This window comes from Acanthaster planci, linkage group LG15 (assembly GCF_054643075.1).
Source record: "Acanthaster planci isolate LZ-2023a linkage group LG15, COTS_SCS, whole genome shotgun sequence".
NCBI lineage: Eukaryota > Metazoa > Echinodermata > Asteroidea > Valvatida > Acanthasteridae > Acanthaster > Acanthaster planci.
In genome coordinates, this window is record NC_141791.1 from 6,797,620 (window position 1) to 6,818,911 (window position 21,292).

At 41.2% G+C, this 21,292-nt stretch overlaps 1 protein-coding gene across 4 annotated transcripts; it reads right to left on the reverse strand.

The window, feature by feature from the left end:
* Nucleotides 1-6: 6 nt before the first annotated feature.
* On the reverse strand, nt 7-11,581 carry LOC110984658 (uncharacterized). 4 transcript variants are annotated; one of them, XM_022245048.2, is made up of 7 exons: nt 11,441-11,581; nt 5,599-5,829; nt 4,677-4,739; nt 3,835-3,984; nt 3,088-3,216; nt 2,680-2,824; nt 7-1,007 (listed from the first exon to the last, which is right to left on the reverse strand). In XM_022245048.2, exons 2-7 carry the CDS (start codon nt 5,818-5,820, stop codon nt 667-669), a joined length of 1,050 nt encoding a protein of 349 aa, XP_022100740.2. In that variant the 5' UTR covers nt 5,821-5,829; nt 11,441-11,581; the 3' UTR covers nt 7-666. The 4 variants fall into 4 exon arrangements, with proteins under 4 accessions (XP_022100740.2, XP_022100739.2, XP_022100743.2 ...); XM_022245047.2 differs by lacking the exon at nt 11,441-11,581 and adding an exon at nt 11,357-11,398; XM_022245051.2 differs by lacking the exon at nt 11,441-11,581 and adding an exon at nt 10,918-11,122.
* Between the last annotated feature and the right edge of the window lie 9,711 nt (nt 11,582-21,292).

Genomic DNA, 21,292 nt, shown 5'->3' on the forward strand with positions numbered 1-21,292 from the left:
GTCAGTAATTTGACGTATGAATGATGCTTCTGCTCAAAATGTTAATTAAACCGCTAATTTCCTGCTAATTAATCGTTCTTAATTACCTTTGTCCGACTTTCATGTTTTCTTAAGTGATATTTTGAGCATCCATGGGTCAATCACAACATTTTTATCCTAAAACGGCACTTGTGCATCAGATGTTAAGTAAACTCAAATATTTTGAATTTGTAAGGAGGTCATGTGACCCACATCCGACCAATGGGAACTTAAGAAATGTCATTCTAGCATGATCCCACAACATGCAATGACATGGCACCATCAAAGCTTTTGTGCTTAAATTGATAATGAAAATTTACCCAGCTCTCAGTCTAAAACCCTGCTAAAGAGATATAGGTGCCACAATCAAAGAAATGTCCGTGCAGTGCTATTACCGCTACAGAGATTAGAAAGAACAGGACCATAAACAAAATTATTTATACGTACAATGATTTGATTGGGAAAAATTGGTTTTTAACCCTTTTCAAACAGTTTCTACGCATGTAACATAAAACTATTACATGTAATTGTTTCATTGTTGTAGCTGACTTGACCATATAACTTCAGAGGGTTTTCGCTTCGGTACAAATTCGACGCAAGACGACTAAAACCTAGGGTAGCAGAGACCATTTATTGTTTGACAGCGATTTAAGAAGTTTCAAGAAGACCTTCCTTGTCATCGTGATGGAAATGCTCACTTCCTCCGGTTTCGACAACGCCTGTCTGATTAGAAAATGCCAGCTGTCCTTCGGCCGTCTGCATCCCAGCTCCGACGGACCCAGTCGGTGGGGCCTGGCCCGGCATAGTGACAACCACCTGCCGGGGAGCGACGCCGGCCGGCTGAGGAGTGACATTCACAGGCTGCGGCGCTTGAACAGCAGGACCTCGAACGGGTTGGGGAGCGTAAGTATTTCCTTGGGGGAAGTTAGCAACTTGCTGTGTAGGGGCCACATTGTAATTGGTCGCATACAGCGGACCAGCCGAGGTTCCTGTCATGATTCAAAAGAACAGGATAAATCTAATCAAACTTCATTCACTTGTTTAAAATAGCTGTGGGGATTTGGTGATGATACATTCCCTCTTTAATATGATCATCCAGTTCGCTTCTCTAATACGGTAGGTTACCTCTGCAAGATTCCCCGCACTGCCTTGTGAATGGTTTCCGTGCGCCGCAAGAAAATAAACCCAAACCTCTTGATTTTTGTATTGTTTCTGTGGTGATTCCATAATGTGTGGCAATTTTGTTTTTTTTAATGCAACTGAGTCACTTTCATGTGGCTTTAATTCACAGTAGGCTCCTTATTAGTTTACTTGTGTTTATATAAACAAAGCGCAGAAATACATGAGTTCGCTAAAAGCTTGTCCTCCTGTCGCGATGCTTTGGAAGAGTTCAGACGATCATCTCAGTTTGAAGGAAACGAGGAGAAAGCTAATCTTGACTATTTTAGTTATAAAGTGCAGACAAGCGGGAGTTCCGAGGTATTAAGTAATTGGCAAAAATAAACCTCCAAAGAACCATCGTGGCCTGTGAGTGGACTGACCTTTTCTCTCTCTACCATCAAAACGCAGGCTAACTTCAGAGTTACTTTTCGACAGAGCAGTCACCGTTTTGTGTATGACACTTAACTGGCATTAGTTCCGCATTCAATGCTTACGATGACGTGGGTGGGACCCATCTATCAACTCTCCACTACCTTGCTTTTTTATGTCCACAAAACATCCGCAAGGAAATTGGCGGCTTCTGCAAGCATTTCATGCTGTATTCTTTTCAGAAAATCTCCCCGGGGGGCGTCCTATGTCCAAAAATGTTTCAATACATTCCAAATCCTATTATGTTAAAGTGAAAAGACTTGCAGTTTGAACAAAGACACCTTTTTTTTTACAGTTTTGTAGTTATACTTCAATAACAAACTTCATGAACAAGCATCCTTCCAATACATAGCCCATAACGTCCACAGGGGAAATTTGTTGTGAAGTTCTGATATTCCCAAAGATCTATTGATTTAATCGACGCTAAATTTACATACTTGTTTGAAGTCTGGTGTCCAGACACACATTTCTTAGAAATGAAACAGCACATAAATGTCCCAACAGTGTCCCGTATTACACATGCATCCCGTGGAAATTGGGGCTTGGTGCAAAACGGCTAAATATTAACAAGTGATGTATAGCTGACACCAATCCTTCCTTTTCCGAGCTGATTCCACAAAGCCTCGATTCTAAGCAAAGTTCGAGCCCGCTTTTGTCCCAAGTCCAGCTTAAGTCTGAGTCCCAATAGTCGAGTCCTAGCAAAGTCTGAGTCCGGTCCTGAAGTGGTTGTTACGGGAACTTAAAATCAATAGTAGAATGATGGTAAGATCAAGGAGACCTCAAAATTGAGTAAATGTTTCACCTAGGACGCGTGTGCAGCGTCTTACCAAGTACTAAGCCACATGAAAAGTCGACTCGAGTCCGTGTTGAGTCCTCCGCTGAAGTCCATAGCCTAAAAAAAATTGGATGGTCCTCTGACAGTTGATTTTTGTCTCAATATCACAGAGTCTTTGTCAGTCTGCTATGAAGAAGTTGGTGCTTCTGGTTCATAACGTGGCACCGTTGCATTGACCTTGTGCGGTCACCTCTGCACTAGAGTGCATGTACTGGATGGGCCTGGATGACACCTACCTCTAGCGGCAGCAGGCATCTGCATTGGCTGTTGCTGGAATTGCTGCGGTGCATTCATCCCAGCAAACCGGATGCCCGGAACCTGCTGTTGCATGGTTGTCATGGATACAAACTGTGCATTGGCTGGTTGAGGCACGTACTGCACCTATAAATTTAAAAGAGGAGTATTCCAAAATCAAAAACTGTGAGCAATAAAATCTAAAGGTCTGGTGTTTGGCGCGATTGGTTAGCCAATTGCAGGATGGTTCGTTATAGACGAGCTGATCGGCCTCGTTGCCATAAAAATATGCACATTATTGGCTTAAAGTTCATTTTAGGATTTTGGAAACGCTTGGGAATTCATGAAAAAATTGACAAGCCTAGTGGACATTTATTGGTTTCACTAGGAAAGCTTTGAAGACCACATACCGTAACTGGGGTGTAGGAGTTGCAGCAGGAGCAGACGCCATAGCAGGACATAGAGGCAGTCACGATGCTGATAACCATCTCAGCCAGGCCGAGTATGGCCAACAGCGAATCAACAGCTTGTCGGGGTGCCTGTTCAATCCACAACGGAGATCGATTCAGGTGAAAGCAAAAGAAGCAGTCAAACCGAAACAGAAACCCAAACCAAACCCCAAACCCTTTAATTGCATTATGACATATCGTCTGTTGCGAATTGCTCGCCCAACACCCCAGAATAAATACAGAACCAGCCAAGGATCAGAGGACGACCCTGACAAGCTAGGTGGTCCAGTGCACTCAAGAGATGTCAACACTGTGGGCAGGCAAACTATTTAAAGAAATATTAAAAGCAAACGAAGTGCACATCAGGAAAGTAGTGAAGACGACGTACGCGATTGACTTGCCCCAAGTTAACAGAAGAGTTTCCGCTCTCCAAAAAGCAGTTCTAGAGGTTTTTTGCATTTGGATATTTTTCCTAATTTAGAGAAGAATAGTACCGAAATTGGTCTAAATTCAGGTTAAAAGTGTTCAGGGCAATACAAAATGAGTTTTTTCCGGGGTTTTAACCAGACGAAAGAGTAGGATTTGGGGAATACCTCTAGAAGACACCCCATGACACGTCTGGGTGTGTGGGAAAACGCAAATTAATCTGAAATTGGTGGGACATGGTCCCCAATCTCGATAGGTGACTAGAAAATCATGCCCATTTACCGGTCTAACAATACACGACAGATCATGCGACTGCCTGGGATCAAGTATACAATAGTAACTGAGTTCATTAGCGATCGCGATGGCAGAGACAATCAGCAACTGGCAAGCTGCCACTGCTGTGAGTATGGACATCACCATCACTGCAATGACCTGGAACGAAAATAAAAATGACAAATCATTATATTTATTCGGCCGAAGGGGTATTGATGCCAAGTCAAGTAACAGTGACTGCATTCCAAGTCATTATACAGTACTTCTTTCAGTCGATACCCGCTGGCAATCTACCAGCGCAAGGTGTCTGGGGCTGTCTTGTAATCCCTGAATAACAATAATGTAGCGCTTCTAATAAAGGTGAGCAACGACCGTCTATAGGTCTAGGTATATGTTTATATGTTCTTACTGGCAAGTATCGTTACAATAAAGCAGCGACGAGGATTCAGGGTGGGTAACTTAAGAGAAAAGGATCAAAACAATATTTTATGCTATTGTACTCATAATGAGCAATTAAGGTCTCGGATCAACTGGCAAAGAGCCCAAAACGTAGCTATACACACGAAAACATCCTTGCCCAAAGTAAAGAAGTAAGCAACTTCCTTGCAACGGAGGCTCCTTCGGTGGGAACAACTTCGCTTGTTCGCAAACGACTATATGAAAAGCAAGCATTACGGTCGCGTCGCTGCCAACAAAATGAGCACTCCCTACCAACATGGCTCTTTTCAACCAATGACGGGTTGTTTCTGGCCAAGGCAGATAGTCTAGCAAGCAGCAACACTTTCGTAAGAGCTATAATCTTCAAAAGATTCAAAATGCTATTTGCTGGAATGGAAACAATTATATCTTACCATGCATTTGTTGTTCTTTCGATACACAGCACCCACACCCAGAATTCCAGTCAAGAGGAAAAACTATTGAGACAAACAGACCAAATTGGAACAAAATATTTCATCTAACGACGCCACCACAAAGAATATTCAGCCTGTCTGTGAAATAGTTTATAAGCTAAAAATTCTTAAAATCCAGCAAAGTTATAGCAACTTTCTTCTGTTTCATAGTTTTCCGTTAACACGGAGAAACATAATCATTATCAATACGTCTTTTGATTCTTTACGAAATTTTATTTATATCAAAATAAGAACTGTCAGGAAATACAAATCTGTACATTCACGGATTTATTTTAAAAGAATGTTTTATTTGTTCTGTCGCTTTTCCGGACAGTAATATGAATGATTCCGTGAATAAAAGGAAAAACTTTGCGTGATTTATTTTCAGAAAATTGAAGCTTTCTTTCCAAATAATAACACAAAAACATTTGGGAAAATGTCTATTAAGGAGAGCCTCAATGATAACTAAAAGAATATATAAGACAATACACATGTACAATGTATTATGACAATCTACAGCGGCGCAAGAAAAGCAAAAAATGAACAATCAGAAATAAAAATGGGTCATATTCAAAATACACGTATGCCAATCAATCCCATTTCTAACCAAATTATTTCAATACTAGGTAATATAATTGATGTATTATGTGTCCAAATATGTCACAAAGCGTACAGTGATGTACATGTAGTTTCTTACAAAGTCGTATTATCAAAACCATAGCGAGGAATTGCTCGAGAAATACTCGCAACACCAACTTTCTGCAGTGCAGAGGGCTCAATATTGACCTGAGTGACGGAGATCCCCTGTCAGCAACATCGACTGATTTCCAACCCCACTCTCAACTTCAACTTACACACGAAAAACTCAATCGCCGTAACTCACCACAAGTCCACTCCAGATTCCCCATCCGGCATACGAAAAACTGCAGCGGAGCACTATGGCAACGATCCCCAAGAGGGTAGTCAGACTTCCCAGCACGATATGGACTACTGATAATCCTGTCAGTCCAGGAACCCTCTTATAGGGCGTGTTGGAGCTTGGGCTAGTTCTCAGTGGCTGGCCAGACTGCTGCGTGATCACACCGGGCTGACTGATCGGAGTCATGATGATCGGCTGGAAAAAAGTTTCCCAAAACGCATTTGAACAGTGCAAAATATACATTTAAGGCATCTGAAGGGATACAAATGTGATGTGATCCGCAAAACCCTTCACATGGTGCGCTTTATCATTTTGGGGCATATCAACTTAAATTGATCGGGACACTCTCCTATTTTCAAAACTGTTAAATTTAGGATTCTAGTCAATCTAGATTCATGTTGTAGACAACCTATAATCATAAATGAAATTTGTCTGAAAACAAGAGCGAGTCCGTGTTAATTGGAAGTTAATTGGAAGCACCCAAACGACAAAGCTCACCATGTGGAGGCTTTTCGCAGATCACATCACTGTCAGGCATGAAATGCCCCGATCAATAATACATTTCCTCAGTTTATCTGTTGACATCGTTCAATGCAAATCGCGGCGAGTCGACAATTTTTGTCAGTAAACTTGCAAAATGGAAATCGCCTTTTCGTGACAACCTCTTGTACACTTGAAGAGTCCGCATTCCATACGGTCGACATGCGGATAAGGTCAATTCATTGAAGAGTCATGTAGTTTCATATATCACACTAAACGAAACCAGGGCGAAGGGAAAAATAGTAACAAAATTATACAAAATACTTAACTATAAAATGTTAAATATCAGTTGGCTCTTTTGTGCAAATATCGGGCAATCTATACTGTTCAGCGACATGTCCACGACTTGTATTACTTAATCATTAGACAGGAGCCGTGACAGATTGATGTAAAATTGATGTAATGATACAATGGGCATCATACATATACTGTCGTGCTAAAATCCAAATGTTTTCCTGTTTGCAGCGTGCAAGTAATGCTTGAACAGACTTGCAGAATGTGCGATTTATCGAGGAATTGTTTGAAAAATCTAAAGTGCACCAAATGCAAAACAAATTTCATACAATAAAACAAAATCAGCCAGGCGCCAAATTCCTATATAAGAAACCGAATAACATTAAATGTATTTTGAACTGACCTAAATAGTCTGCTCTCTAAATAGGAAAGAGTGAAATTAGGGACAAGACGTTTTAGAGTGAAAATCACTCTGAATCTAGACTGAAAAAGCATGAAATAGCCCCTTGCAGTGGAAGCTCGAGTGAAATTTCAATCTTTTGGAGTGAAGAAATTTCACTCCAATTTGTCTGGTCCTTAATTTCAATCGGAGGGATTGAATTTTTACTCAAATAGAGTGAATTTTCACTCTTTGGAATTTAGAGAGTGGGTCCTGATAGAAGCTCAGGTTGAACATGTCAATGGAAGGCATCTCCCCAAACAACTACAGACATTAACGACCGGTGGGTCGGTCGTTTCATACCGACCATCTCACCAAGAGAGCCCCCCTATCAGTTTAAGCCTTACCGTGCAATTACAAATCATTTATAGAAACACTGTGGGAACCCAAAACACTTCAACACGTCCACTATAAGATTTATACATGTCCTTAACATGTCACTCCAGCCCCCACAAACATTGTTACGGTAGATTACAAACTGAATTTGATTATACGAACAACCAAACATGTCAGATATCTTGGCCACGCTCGCTAAATTTGGCACGCTCCACATTAATTACCATAAAACATGAACCCTCTGGCTCCGTACATTATATGTTACAAAGTCATTACCAGGCTAGATAAGTCTCAGGGCATACTCATTCTCGTAACGTTAAACCACAGGTGCAGAGAAAACTACATACCGAATCACCGCGCTGCACACATCGAACCACCCGCATTCCATGCGTACACGAGCGAACATGTCATACATGTACGACTGCTGTCCACGGCTTGAATTTTGTACAGATAATTTGGTCTATTTGCACGTAAAATACGGCATATAGGAGCATGAGACTATTAAACAAATATGGTTGCATACGCGCCCCTAAAAACAGTGCAAAATTCTGAAAGAAACAGCGCTGCCTGGTGACTGACTCTCAAGGAAATGAAAGCTTGGGCTCCTGCTTTTTTTAAATTCACAATTATGGCCAGACGTTCGCTTTTCGTTTCCACTAGGTTTAGCCACAGGAATTTGTTTATTCCCTCTTCGCCGAAAACACCCCCTAAATAGTAGTAAAATTTGCGCTCATGCAGCTCTCAATGTAGCCATCCGCGTGCAAAATAGGCCCACAGGTGGGAGGTTTTTGTGAACGAAATACAACGAGTTGGACGCCAGACGTACCAAATTCGTGATAAACAAAAATATCTCTATGACCGCTCCCTATTTAGGCACCTCTTACTCTAAAACTTCATTCGGATCACATAATATTAATGAGCTAGCGCGTAGAAATCTACCAATTTAGTGGAATGCACCCAGCTACAGAGGCCTTTATGTACTCACGGCATAAATGCCAAACATATACTACACAAAGCAAGAACTGTCTTAGAGTCTGAAAGGACTCCTCACGGCGCGCTGCCGGAACCCTTGAATAGAAAAAATAACGTGCAGAAACCTTAGAATTTATAATTTTTTTCCTTCAGTTACTTCTTTAATTAAAAACCCAACTCGGAAAAAGGGCTTTGGAAAGTATTTGCTAGTATATTAATTTACAGAAACAGAACAATTACCTGACGTTTAAGAGAAAGATCCTGCCAAAAGTTTATCCATCACTTCCAGGAATCTAAAATACACGAAAAACCGTGCAACGCGGCAGCCTCGTACTGATGTGAAGATGAAAATTTATGGTTTGAAATTTCAAGATAAAAACAGATCAAAATATTTTACAATTTTACACACTTTTTTTAATTTATAAGGTAATAAACTTAAAGTAGTAATCTACTTTTACGAAAAACTCAAATATTTTAACTAACATTTGCTAACAAGAAGTGCGTCATGTCAACTCAGTAGAATCTCCTTCAAATGTACGTAGGTAAATCTTTGCAACGTTGTACAATCTCGTTTTCACGTAGGCACAGAGAATGAAAACAAATGTGCACGAACAAGGATACCTACATTGTAGGTACAATTCCGCGGGAAGTAAAAGGTCGTTAATGAAATTCTTTTTTACCCATCTCCAGGTGACTTTTCCATTACTTTAGGAAAACAAAAGTTAAAATTCCAACATAGGTGTTTCATAAGGGTGGTTTCAGTTAGGAGTCATTCGTTCAAAATTTACCGAACGAGGACGGCCCCTAGTAAAATCCCCACAGGTGGACCGCATGAAGGTTCCGGAAGCTCGCTGCGTGACCTGGCACTTTCATGAAGGCTCTATTAAAATTTAGAGTACAACCGTTCAGCCTGTCGTGACCAGACCACCGTTCTGCCATGCATACACATATCAAAATCATCAAAATGGCCTAAGCCGGTTTTTGTACATATTTGTATTAACCGCTTTCCTCAGGGTTTTATCTTGGATTGGACACCCTGTACATCACACAGGGTCACAGCTAACGACGCGCAGAGCATTGTGGGTAGATTTCTGCAAGGCGTGCGAGCTCGCTCAATGTGTTACACAAGCGGCTGTTATCAATTCGATTTTTTTCCTTTCTTCCTCACTGCTGAAAACATGCTCACTACACTTCAGTCGTTTATCCACAATTAATCAGGATAAACAATGATTTAAAATATACCGCCAAAGACACGTGCTCAACGATACTTCGTGAGAAGATAAATTACCCCACTGTTATTGTATCAAGGCCATGTTTTTATCATACAGCCGACACTTTGCCCGTTTCAAAGCATTGCCATTGGTGAACCCAAAAATTAAAATAACGCTTCGCGAACAGGAAACGGTAACCTCGCGGTCACAGGTGGTCACAATGTAGCCAATCACAGAGCAAAGCGACCAGCCCTTCCCAGCGCCCTATTTGAGTGCTGGGTGACGAGCGAAGAATTCCACCCGGAAAGGTAATTTTTCTAAATTTGTAGAACGAGTGATAAGCCTAAGCAGCGTTGATTCTCGCTAAAATGTAACTAAATAATCAGTGTTCCTTTGCCTTTACGGTCAAAACAATAAAATTCTCTACCAGCAATTGAAACCTGTACAAATATTTGATGACGGGAACAACTACACTGTAAAAGATATTTGGACCTGTTGTTTAAAAAAACATGCTTCGATGACATGCACCTGTTTGGAATACCTGTAGTTGATTCAACTGTTAATATGGTGAGCTCTTCTGGGAAAGCCTAGACAATAGCGTGTAAAACGCCTTTTTGTACTCGCTCTAAGTTGTGTGAATGAGTGCAGAAAGTAAAGGACAGCACACGGAAGTTTGACGATAGCGCGCAGTTCTAATGCAGAGTAAGAAATTTTGGAGTTTGGCTTAACAAATCTTCCCACCAACCCAACGAGCCCAACGCTCTGTGTAGCAGTTGCAGATCGTATTCATTTCACAAAGTGTGTCTCATGCAGAATTGTCCAATCAATAACTCAGTAATGTTAACTCTCTTTGAACACTTTGTTCCATTGTCTGCTCACTTGATTTATTCTGGCTATTAGATTCACAGAATCACTGAGGTTCAAAGGTTCACGGATTATGTAGGACACGAATTTCCCACAGATTACATCATCACTGACACTCACTAGCAGATATCACTGGCAGATCACAAACAGACACGTAAAAACTGCAACAAAGGAAAGCAAAACTAATCTTTAGAAAATACAAAAACTAATTGGACAAGTAAGTGAGAATAAGATACCTTCAAAGATCGAAAATATGAATCAGGAATAACTCTAATAACCCTTTAAAATGTGAGGTCAAGGTCATTTTAATAACAGTGAACTATACATGCTTTTGCACACAGTAATGATTATCAGGTCATGAAAATCTGGCCCAAATAATCGCCTGAAATCAAACCTTTATATTAGATTCTACAATAATCAAACTCTGTTTACCTCTATCCTCAGGTAATTAGTGAATTATACTGGCAAAAGTACAGATGGATGGTTTAGCACAAATGAGAAATGTCATCAGAAAAAGCTTAGACCATGTACCAGTAGTGGTGAAATGAAGAGAGCCCTCCTGAGACAGGGTTCAGACATTCTCATCTGCAGTTACACTCTGGCCAAGGGTACTATCCGGTGATGGGTATAGATTGGCCTCAGCATGCACATGTACCTGTAACTACACATATACATGGACATGCTCACCTGGATAGAGAGCACTCGGCATCATGTAGGAGAAAGCATAGCAGTACGCTTGTCCCTACGTTCCACGGGGTAGACTTGATAGAGGCCACGTAGAATTAGAATGAACATGTAGGCCTACAGTACGTATTTTTATGGGTCCTGAGCATCATGCATAGCAGCATATACTTCGATCCCTCTGCCACTCCATGGCCGGACTAAATCCATTCTCACTCAACACGCACAACAATGATCACTGCATCACCAATATTCGTGACCTCTTTTTCAGTAATAACCCTCCCAATTTCCTCATCCTGGTTATTGGCCGCCATGCACATTATGTATAATCATGACGCGTGACTGCCAAACCGCCTATGCCTACCACACTGCAATTCACCATGTCATCAACGTGCGTGTGTTACATTCCAGTGAAGTTAACGAGAAAGTCTTCGCTTGGCCATACCTGACTCAGATAGTACGAAGTGAACATGAAACCCAGGGTATTCCTGCACAGTATCAGTGTCCTATTTACAGTGATTTTACTCACCGTGGATGAAAAGAGTGATGATTTCCCGCAGGCGGTTTACAATTTCATTCGCTAGTCTCTGAGTCCACCTTGCGAAAGTGCGTCGACCTAGTACGTCTGTCTGGCAGCTTCCATCCTAGACTGGTTCCTGGTCCCTTTTTTCATCGGCCCTCGAGCTTGCAATGTTCGGGAGCGGCAAATATATCCAGCAATTAGAAATGAGAACGAAGGGGTTCCCCTCCCAACATGTCTAATCGCAATACACACTCTAGACTATTGTTACCTAACACCCCCCCCCTTGAGATGTCTGAAAAGAATTCCTCAGATTCCAGTGAAACAATGACCAACGCAAAGCGGGGAGGGGTCCTCTCCTCGTATCTTAATAGCTTCATATATAGGCATTGGCAAGCGAAGGGGTAATAACACGGCTAGTGCTGAAGCAGACACGCTCAGGCTCTGATCCTCAAAATCAAATAGTCATGAAACATGTCACGTCATTACGAATTTTACTCAATCATCGAACTGCCAGACATTTTTTTGCTGATCTAAAATCCAGCGAACGGATGACAAAGTACAATGAACACATGTTCAGTACATCAGACAACGTAGAGAGTGACCAAAAAATTATTCCCACCTTCTATGAGCCTGTGTGAGTAGTATACTCAGACGGGTCGGAGTGTGATAACACTATGGATTTCAGCACCATGAATTTGCAGTTAATTTGGAGTTTCACTGTGAAATTGTTTTTTTACTGCAACTTCATGGCAGTTCATATGGTGAAAACACCGTGAAAATGCAGTGAGCCCATCTAGGGGGCCTTCCTCATTAACTTTGCGGTGGGGCTAATCCTTTAAATGCTTTACGGACCCATTATCTGAATCCCTCATAACAAGTACCATTACCTGTCTTCTTACTGTGGTGGAGACAGGTGTAAATGTGCACTGAACACCCCAATCACAATGTTCGCATCCTTGCAATGTACATGTAATCCCGGCCAGGTTGTTCAGACACTACATTATAGCTGTAGCTGAATGAGAACATTGTAGGGACTTCAGAAAAACGACTCCCCACAAATTATGTCACCTCACAGAAACACTTATTTCAATTTTCTGGCATATCTGTGATTTATATTTAATTTGCTTGAGTAGAGTTATACTCTGGAAATTCATAATTCCCATGGCCATTTATGATTACTCATCGACAATTAAACAACAGTCAGCACCGAGTGCACACTGTTATGCATGATGTTGGAGCAGAAAAGCCAAAAAGAATGTTGAAATTTGGGGGAAGACGCGGACTAGTGAAAATTCTGCTTATGGACTAGTAAAAGCCATCACTGCTGGTCCGGCTGGCAAGTGAGAAAAACGTTACGGGAAAACCCTGTCCATGCACGATGTCATATATGTACACGGCGCTTGCTGGATTGGACAATGATGTACTGTACATGTACGTTGCTATCCTCGCTCGCTCTGATGCTACATTGTCGGCTTTGTTATTTTCACCACTTTGTATACATTTTCACAGTCTTTTGGCAATTCCATAATTCGGTGTGGTAACTCCACCACTCAATGTGCCTTTTGCCCACAAAAGTTGGAAATATTCATATGTCTTCTGGTATGTGGTCAAGGGGGGGTGTTGTGACATCTAACACCAAGTTTCGTGGAATTTTATGAATCGTGTCACTTTTTAGGGCTGAAAAAAAAACTTGTGTCCTTCCTCTATGGTTCTACATAAGCAAAATGTGCTTATCACCTTTTCAGTTGCATCCGGCAAATTTGAGCCATCGTACGTGTATCTATCTCTTCTCACAGCTCAAAAAAGGAAAAATCAATCCTGTCTTTCCTAGGAAAGACAGGATCCTGTCTTCACAAAACACCTGCTTTAAATTCACAACATGTGGAAAGAAAGTTTTGTGGTTTTCACAACTTCCCTTCGCATTTCGCTATCACGGTTTCGAAAACACGCACGCAATATTGCCTCATGAGGTTTCTGCTGGTTCCCGCTGCGCCCTGCTACTGCCAAAAAGGTGTGATGGCAACGCGGCAACCAGTCCATGCATTAAAATAGCTTTGTGCAATTCACTGTACACACAAAAAAAACTCTACGTGGCTGCACATAGAAAAATGATGTCGCAGGAAGTACAAGTTACGTGTACTTCCCAGAACTTGATTAGTTGGATATATAAAATGTATGTCTTTTTTGTGTTCACAAATTTAATTTGAGGTTACATATATGTTGCTTGATCGGCCTGAGGTGCAACACGACACAACCTCACTAAAGGTTTCATTGGTGTCCGTGGGAGAGGACGTTAACTGGCATTGGATGAAATTTCAGGCTATTCATGGTGAGAAAGACAGCCCCAATCACAATGTTCGCATCCTTGCAACGTACACGTAATCCCGGCCAGGTAGTTCATACACTACATCATGGCCTGTAGCTGAATGAGAACATTGTAGGGACTTCAGCAAAACGACTCCCCACAAATTATGTCACCTCACAGAAATATTTATTTCAATTTTCTGGCATATCTGTGATTTATATTTAATTTGCTTGAGTAGAGTTATACTCTGGAAATTCATAATTCCCCTGGCCATTTATGATTACTCAACGACAATTAAACAACAGTCAGCACCGAGTGCACACTGTAATGCATGATGTTGGAGCAGAAAAGTCAAAATGAATGTTGAAATTTGGGGGAAGACGCGGACTAGTGAAAATTCTGCTTATGGACTAGTAATATAAAAGCCATCACTGCTGGTCCGGCTGGCAAGTGAGAAAAACGTTACGGGAAAACCCTGTCCATGCACGATGTCATATATGTACACGGCGCTTGCTGGATTGGACAATGATGTACATGTAATGAAAATTCTGCTCATGGACTAGTAATATAAAAGCCATCACTGCTGGTCCGGCTGGCAAGTGAGAAAAACGTTACGGGAAAACCCTGTCCATGCACGATGTCATATATGTACACGGAGTAGTAGGGATAGGACAGTTCTGGAGCACACGCCCTTTTTCACCGTTTTTAGCAAAAACTACTGGGTAGTACATCGACTCAAAAAATCGGGGGAATCCCCTAAAAATCTGGAATTTCAGATTTTAACAATTTTCCCTGGGTACCTCATCGACCCCAAAATCTGGCTCTAAAAATACCTTAAGGTATTTACATTTTTAAGCAAAAACCCCCTTTCACTCACACGAGCCGCTCGGTAATACTCGCTCCACTCGTTGCTCTCTCTGGTCGCTTTTGCTCGCTTCACCGACCTTGAACTTTTGACCCCGGCTGACTAAACAACTCGTGACTGGTACCGGCCCGCACAAACAAAAAGGGATTCTCCCTTGCTACAAGTCGAGACTTGCCCAACCTGAACTCGTGACCTTAGCTCTGTTCAAAGCAAAACATGCTATATTTACAACCACCTTAAATAAATGACCTATATACAAAAATAACAGTATTTAAAAGGAACATGTTGAATAAAAACGAAAAATATTTTAGAAACCTATATATAAATAGAGACATGAGCAACTACCAATATAGGCCTATATTAACGAATTTCAATCGATTTAAGAAGGTGTTTTTAGAAGATTTTGTCAAGCGGTATAACATTTCATTAGCACCACCAAAACATAAACATCATACACGATTTGAACTAATAAACGCTATCAAAGAGGACCAAAAACAATTTAGATATCTCCCGCGTCAGTCATATCGGCAGCTGTTGAAAACGGTACAAAAATATAATATTCCTTATGCAAACAAAGACAGATACGTCAAACAGGACTTTATTGATGCGATTAAAGCTTATACACAACCTAAAGAACTCGAGGAAGTAGACATTAAGCGTATAAGGCGTTTTAAAGATAATTTTCGTAATTGGGAGTTGATTTCTCGCTTCTATGAAGATGACCTAATACATTTTTTTGATTTTTACAAGCAGTTGATAGAGAAAACAGCGTTAGCCGAACTTAAAGAAATCGGGAGTTACAAATTACAAACACATCTTAAAGTGCAGTTTAGATTGGAAAAAATTGACGGAACGATTGACTACGGCACCTTTCCCTTTCAGAGTGATCAAGACGTAGTAACAAATAAACCTGGTGTTAAAAATGCACTCGCTAAGCAACGCGAAGAACAAATCGAACAGGTTGAGGCTCATACACAAAAAGGCTCGGGTTGGATCTTTGACAAGGTCGTCGCTTTTTACATCAACGCGGTTAAATATAATCCAGTGGGTTCTTCTTACATTCCGTTGCCTAAGGAACTGTTAGACAAGAAAGCAATCATAAACGTTGAAAATAAAGATCAAGAATGTATACGATGGGCGTTGAGAGCAGCTTTGAAGCTGTATTCAGACAACGTTAAAAGTCAGCTAGAAACAAATCCAAAATATAAAATAAATAAGGAGCGGCCTTCGACTTACCGGTCAGAAGCAGACGGTCTAAATTTTACAAACATAAGCTTTCCAAAACCAATTTCACAAATTTCACGTATCGAATCGCAAAATAACTTGGCGATTAATGTGTTTGGTTACACCAAAAAAGACGGTATTTACATTCTGCACAAAAGCAAGAGCCAAGAAGAACCGATCAATTTACTTTATTTTACCCGAGATGAAGAGAATCACTACTGTTGGATTAAAAACTTTTCTCGGTTGACGGGCGGCATCAATAAACACGACGGTCAAAAACACTGGTGTTTCAAATGCATGTCGCATTTCCAAACGGAAGAAAAGTTAGCCAGTCACAAAGAAGATTGCCAAGGCTTAAACGTTCCTGCATGTAAAGTTGAAATGCCGGTCAAAGGTGAGAATATACTCAAGTTTAAAAATTACAAAAATAAGCAAGACGCGCCTTTTGTTATTTACGCTGATTTTGAGTCTGTTTTAGAAAGGTTAAGTGTAGAGAGTACCGATGCAAAAACGGTGAAAACACAAAAACATATACCTTGTGGGTACTCATATGCTGTCGTTAGATGCGATGGAGTTTGCACTAGTCAAAAGACTTACAGAGGCCAAGACGCAGCTGTAGATTTTGTAGGGTCACTTTCTCAGGAAGCATCTAAGATCAACGAAACGTTTAAAAACAAAGAGCCGTTGATTTGGAACGATCAATTACAAAAAATTTACGAACAATGTAATAGATGCTGGATCTGCGAAAAGTTTATAGATCGAGCAAAAGCGGGTGAATCTCACTGTCAATGTGATATTCCAAAACCACCAGAGACAGAAGAAGAAGAAATTGCTTTTTGTCATAAAAATGAAGCTGGGTTAAAAGAATGGACATGTTTAGATTGCAAAAAGCCCATTAACAATTTTAGAAAAGTCAGAGATCATTGTCACGTGACGGGGAAGTATCGAGGCCCTGCGCACGCTATTTGTAATCTCAAGTTAAGAATAGTGGTCGATCAAACACCCATTCCGGTGATTTTACATAATTTAGAAAAATATGACGCACATTTAATCATGCAAGGCGCTCACGAATTTTACGGAAAATCAATCAAGTTGATCGCTAAAAATTCTGAGAATTACATTTCGTTTTCTTTTGACCAACTCAGATTTTTGGACTCCTTTCATTTTATGGCGGCTTCGCTAGATCGGTTGGTTAAAAATTGTTCACCCGACGATTTTAAATTACTTTGCGAAAGGTTTTCAGAAAACAAAAGCGCAGCGAGAACGAAGCGACTGGAAGGAGCGAGAACGAACGAAGTGAGTTTACTCTTGAAAAAGGGAATTTACCCCTATGAGTATATAGACTCCTTTGATCGGTTCCAAGAAACAAAACTCCCACCAGTAGACGCTTTCTATAGCTCTCTGAAGCAGGGAGGGATAACTCAGCAAGAATACGCTCGTGCAGATGAGACAGTATGGGAAGCCTTTTGCTGTCAAAACTTAGGCGACTACCACGACCTATACGTGGAAACGGACACGCTATTGCTCGCGGGTGTATTTGAAAACTTTCGGAAGGTATGCAAGAAGAACTACGGCCTTGACCCGGCCAACTATTATACGTCACCGGGCCTGTCGTGGGATGCACTCTTAAAGCATTCGGGTATACAATTGGAACTACTGACAGACATCGACAAGCACTTGTTTTTTGAAAGGGCAAAAAGAGGTGGTATCTCGAGCGTGGGTGCAAAGCGATATGCAAAGGCAAATAGTCCAGAATTACCCGATTACGATCCCAATAAGCCGGAGTCACAGATCATGTACCTAGACGCAAATAATTTATACGGCTGGGCGATGAGCAAATATTTGCCCGTAGGGGAATTTACCTGGGAAACAGACTTAGAAAAATTTAATTACTATTACATCCAAGAGTTGCGGCTAACTGACGACTACGGTTACATGTTTGAAATCACTATGGATTACCCGGAACGTCACCATGACAAACATAATGACTTTCCACTCGCGCCTGAAAATATGTTGGTGCCGAACGAATGGTTTTCGAGTTACCAACAAAATTTAATTGGTAATGGTGAAGTAGCGAGCTCGGTAGACAAACTAGTGTCTACCCTCAACACCAAAGAAAAATACGTGGTTCACTATCGCACATTACAAAAATATCTTAAACTAGGGTTGTGGATCAAAGAAGTTCACCGAGTATTGCGTTTTCGTCAAAAGCCGTGGATGAAAAGCTACATCGATAAAAACACGAAACTGCGCAAACAGGCCAAGTCTGATTTTGAGAAAGACTTTTTTAAATTGATGACCAACTCAGTCTTTGGCAAGACGATGGAAAATGTCAGATATCGAATTGACGCTCATTTATTGAGGGACGTACAAGATGCTGACAAATACAAAAAATTAAATTATAAACCGAATTACAAGTCGACGGTACCATTTGAGGAGTGCGAGCTTTCGTTTGTGGAGATGTATCGAACCCAAACAAAATTAAATAAGCCAATATATTGCGGTGTAAGTATTCTCGATATCTCAAAAACGTTGATGTATGATTTCTATTACAACGAACTAAAATCAACTTTTGGTGAAGCGGTACGCTTACTTTACACAGACACTGATTCTCTGTTAGTTCAAATCGAGCAAAGCTCTGACGATTTAACTGGTTACCTAAACGAAAAGCGTAATTTATTTGACTTTAGTAATTACCCACCGGGTCACCCGCTTTACAGCGTCAAAAATAAGAAAGTCATAGGCAAAATGAAAGACGAGTTTGGTGGCAAAACAATTTTAGAAGCCGTTTGTATCAGGCCTAAAATGTATTCAATTCTGACGGTCGATCAAAATTTGAAGAAGGCGAAAGGGGTCTCTAAAGTAGTAACCGAGAAAAGCTTGACCCACGAGATGTATAAAAGCTGTCTATTTGACAGGGTTTCTTATTTTAATAAACAACAATTATTTAGATCGGATAAACATCGGGTGTTCACAATCTCTCAGCAGAAACTTAGTCTGTCACCTTTAGGTACAAAGCGCTACATACTACCGAATGGAATTGATACGCTGGCTTATGGGCACAAGCGAGCGAGTGTAACGAGCGAGCTACGAGCGCAGCGAGTACGACCGAAGGGAGAACGAATGAAGTGAGAACGAACGAACCCAAGCTACTCTGGTAATTCGGTATCCTCGGGTACTACCTGAAGTTCCTCTTTGACAAAACTCCTATTTGGCCCGTTTAAAAGATAGTACAAAGTTGGGCCCGTTTTGACGCGTTTTCCTTTCACTCGTTTAAACTGACTAGTTCGCTTTTCAATTTGATAGACGTCCACTGACCAGATTGGATCTGTTGCCCTTCTGGCGGTGCCACCTTCTTGCTCGCCTGGGTAATATAAATACCTAACGACCGCGTCTGGAGGAAGTTCTCTTTGGGTAGTTTTTTCAGGTGCACTAGGTGTTTGGATTACTCGCTCTGATTTGACGGCTTCTGCGGGCACGGCATCGATTAACCGCGTTTTTTCTTCGTTTAACGATTTCACGACCTGAGGCAAACGTTCTACCCATTCCACGTTTCGCTCACCGACGTTTAACATTTCTTGGGCGTATTGGTGGCCGAATAAACGCTCGGCTAAGGTGCGGTTAAACCTTTCCACGATTCCTTGAGATCTGTGTACCCCAGGCTCGCCCACTTGAATTTCTACCTCGTGTTTTGTCATTAACTTTTTAAACTCGCCTTTGAATTCAGATCCCGAGTCCACCATTACGAATTTGGGCCAAGTCAAGGGCGATCTTTTGTAAATTTTCTTTATTGCCTCACTTGCTTGGTCGGCAGTTTTACTAGTCAACGGTTCGGCTTCTTTATACCGCGAACCCACGTCTACTACGGTCAAAGCGTACTTAAACGTTTTTCTTTTAACTCGGTCCCAGGGTAAATAAAGTATGTCCATCTGATGCGCGTAATTAGGTTCGACCGATTCTGATTGCAACATTGTAGGTCTGGGTACGTAATTTGGTTTTGGTAAGTATATTTGCCAAACGGCCTGCTTTTTTAGCCAGCTTTTAATAACTGATTTGTCTGCGCCGGTCTTTTCGTGTAGACGATCTACCGCGCTTTCTCCTCGCCAGTAACCCTGTGGACTATAAAATAGTTTTTTAAATTCTCTCTCCATTTTATAATAAGTTACAAGTACCGATAAGCTAACAACCCCACCAAGGCTGTCCCAGATATAATCCAAACCAACTCGCGAATTTTTTGATCCTCAGAAGGCTCATAAAAATCAGCCAACCTGGGCTCTGGCGGTAGCGGGGCAACGTTCTTACCGGTCAATTCAGAATAAGCTCGTAAGGCCTCGTCTACGTTTACAAATGTTTGCTGACTCACACGTTCTTGCTGCATTCGTTTGTTTAAAAAGTCTAACAGGTGCGTGCGTTTTTGGTCCCACTCTTGTTTTGCTTGCGTCAATTGCTCCATCGCGAGGTCGTGACGCTTTTGTTCTTCGTCGACTTTACTTTTTGATAAACTGCTAAATAAAAAATTTGATCCCGTGAATGCCAAGGCGTTTACTATCGCTCCTCCAACCATCATTGCAATACCAGCCATTTTTAAAATAAGGTTATATTAAATTAAATGGATAACGAAGCGAGCGAAGCAACGAAGCGAAGCGAGCGGAACGAGTGAGCAACGAAGCGAAGCGAGCAGAACGAGCAAGCAACGAGCGAAGCGAGTATTACTGAAGCGAGTTTTACCGAAATTAAAGATCAATTGTCAGAGATTCAAGCAGACCAAAGCAACCTCGAGCAGATGCTTGGTGAAATTTTAGATCATCTCTTAGAGACCCAAAGTGAAAAATATGAAGATTTATTTTTTGCAGCGGTTCTGTTTTCTTTTCTTTTTAAAATAATAAAATAAGAATCATATTATATAAAAGTAATGTACACCAAAAAGCTAAACCCGAATCGCCGACTTAAAGTTCCTCGTGCGATCAAAGGTGAAAGGAGAGAAGTCACCATCACCCATAACCCGAGCACTATAGCCGCGGGTCACACCTTAAACGTAAAATTTCCAGCTTTAGGCGCAGACGAAGTCATGGTGCCCGGCACGGCAAAGTTGGCTTTTAAACTCGATCTAGACGACACCTCAGACGACAACCGGACAGTTTATAACAACGTAGCCAGAAACCTGGTTTCTGAAATAAATATATCTCTCCAGGGGAACAAGATCGTCAGTTACCGAGATGCGGACGTGTTTCACAATTTTAAAGACAATTGGTTGCCGTTGTCACAGAGTAAAAATATGGCTTATTTTGGAATAGAAAAGGAAAATGTGGCTAAGATACGTCTCAACGCCGGTGACAAAAACGAAGCCGCGAACAACGGTAAAGACAAGGCAATCGCCGATGCTTTTAAAAATCGTTATGCGATTCCACTAGACACGCCGATGTTGACAGATCCGTTTTATCCTTCTTGGTTTAAAGAGCCTCTG

Bases quoted from the DNA above. Each gene is read 5' to 3' on its own strand.
- LOC110984658 (XM_022245047.2), bottom strand. From the start codon at position 11,383: ATGTTCACTTCGTACTATCTGAGTCAG. The intron at 5,830-11,356 runs GTATGGCCAAGC...ACTTTTTTCCAG, and splicing joins CTTCGTACTATCTGAGTCAG to CCGATCATCATGACTCCGAT. The intron at 1,008-2,679 runs GTAGGTGTCATC...GAATCATGACAG, and splicing joins GATGCCTGCTGCCGCTAGAG to GAACCTCGGCTGGTCCGCTG.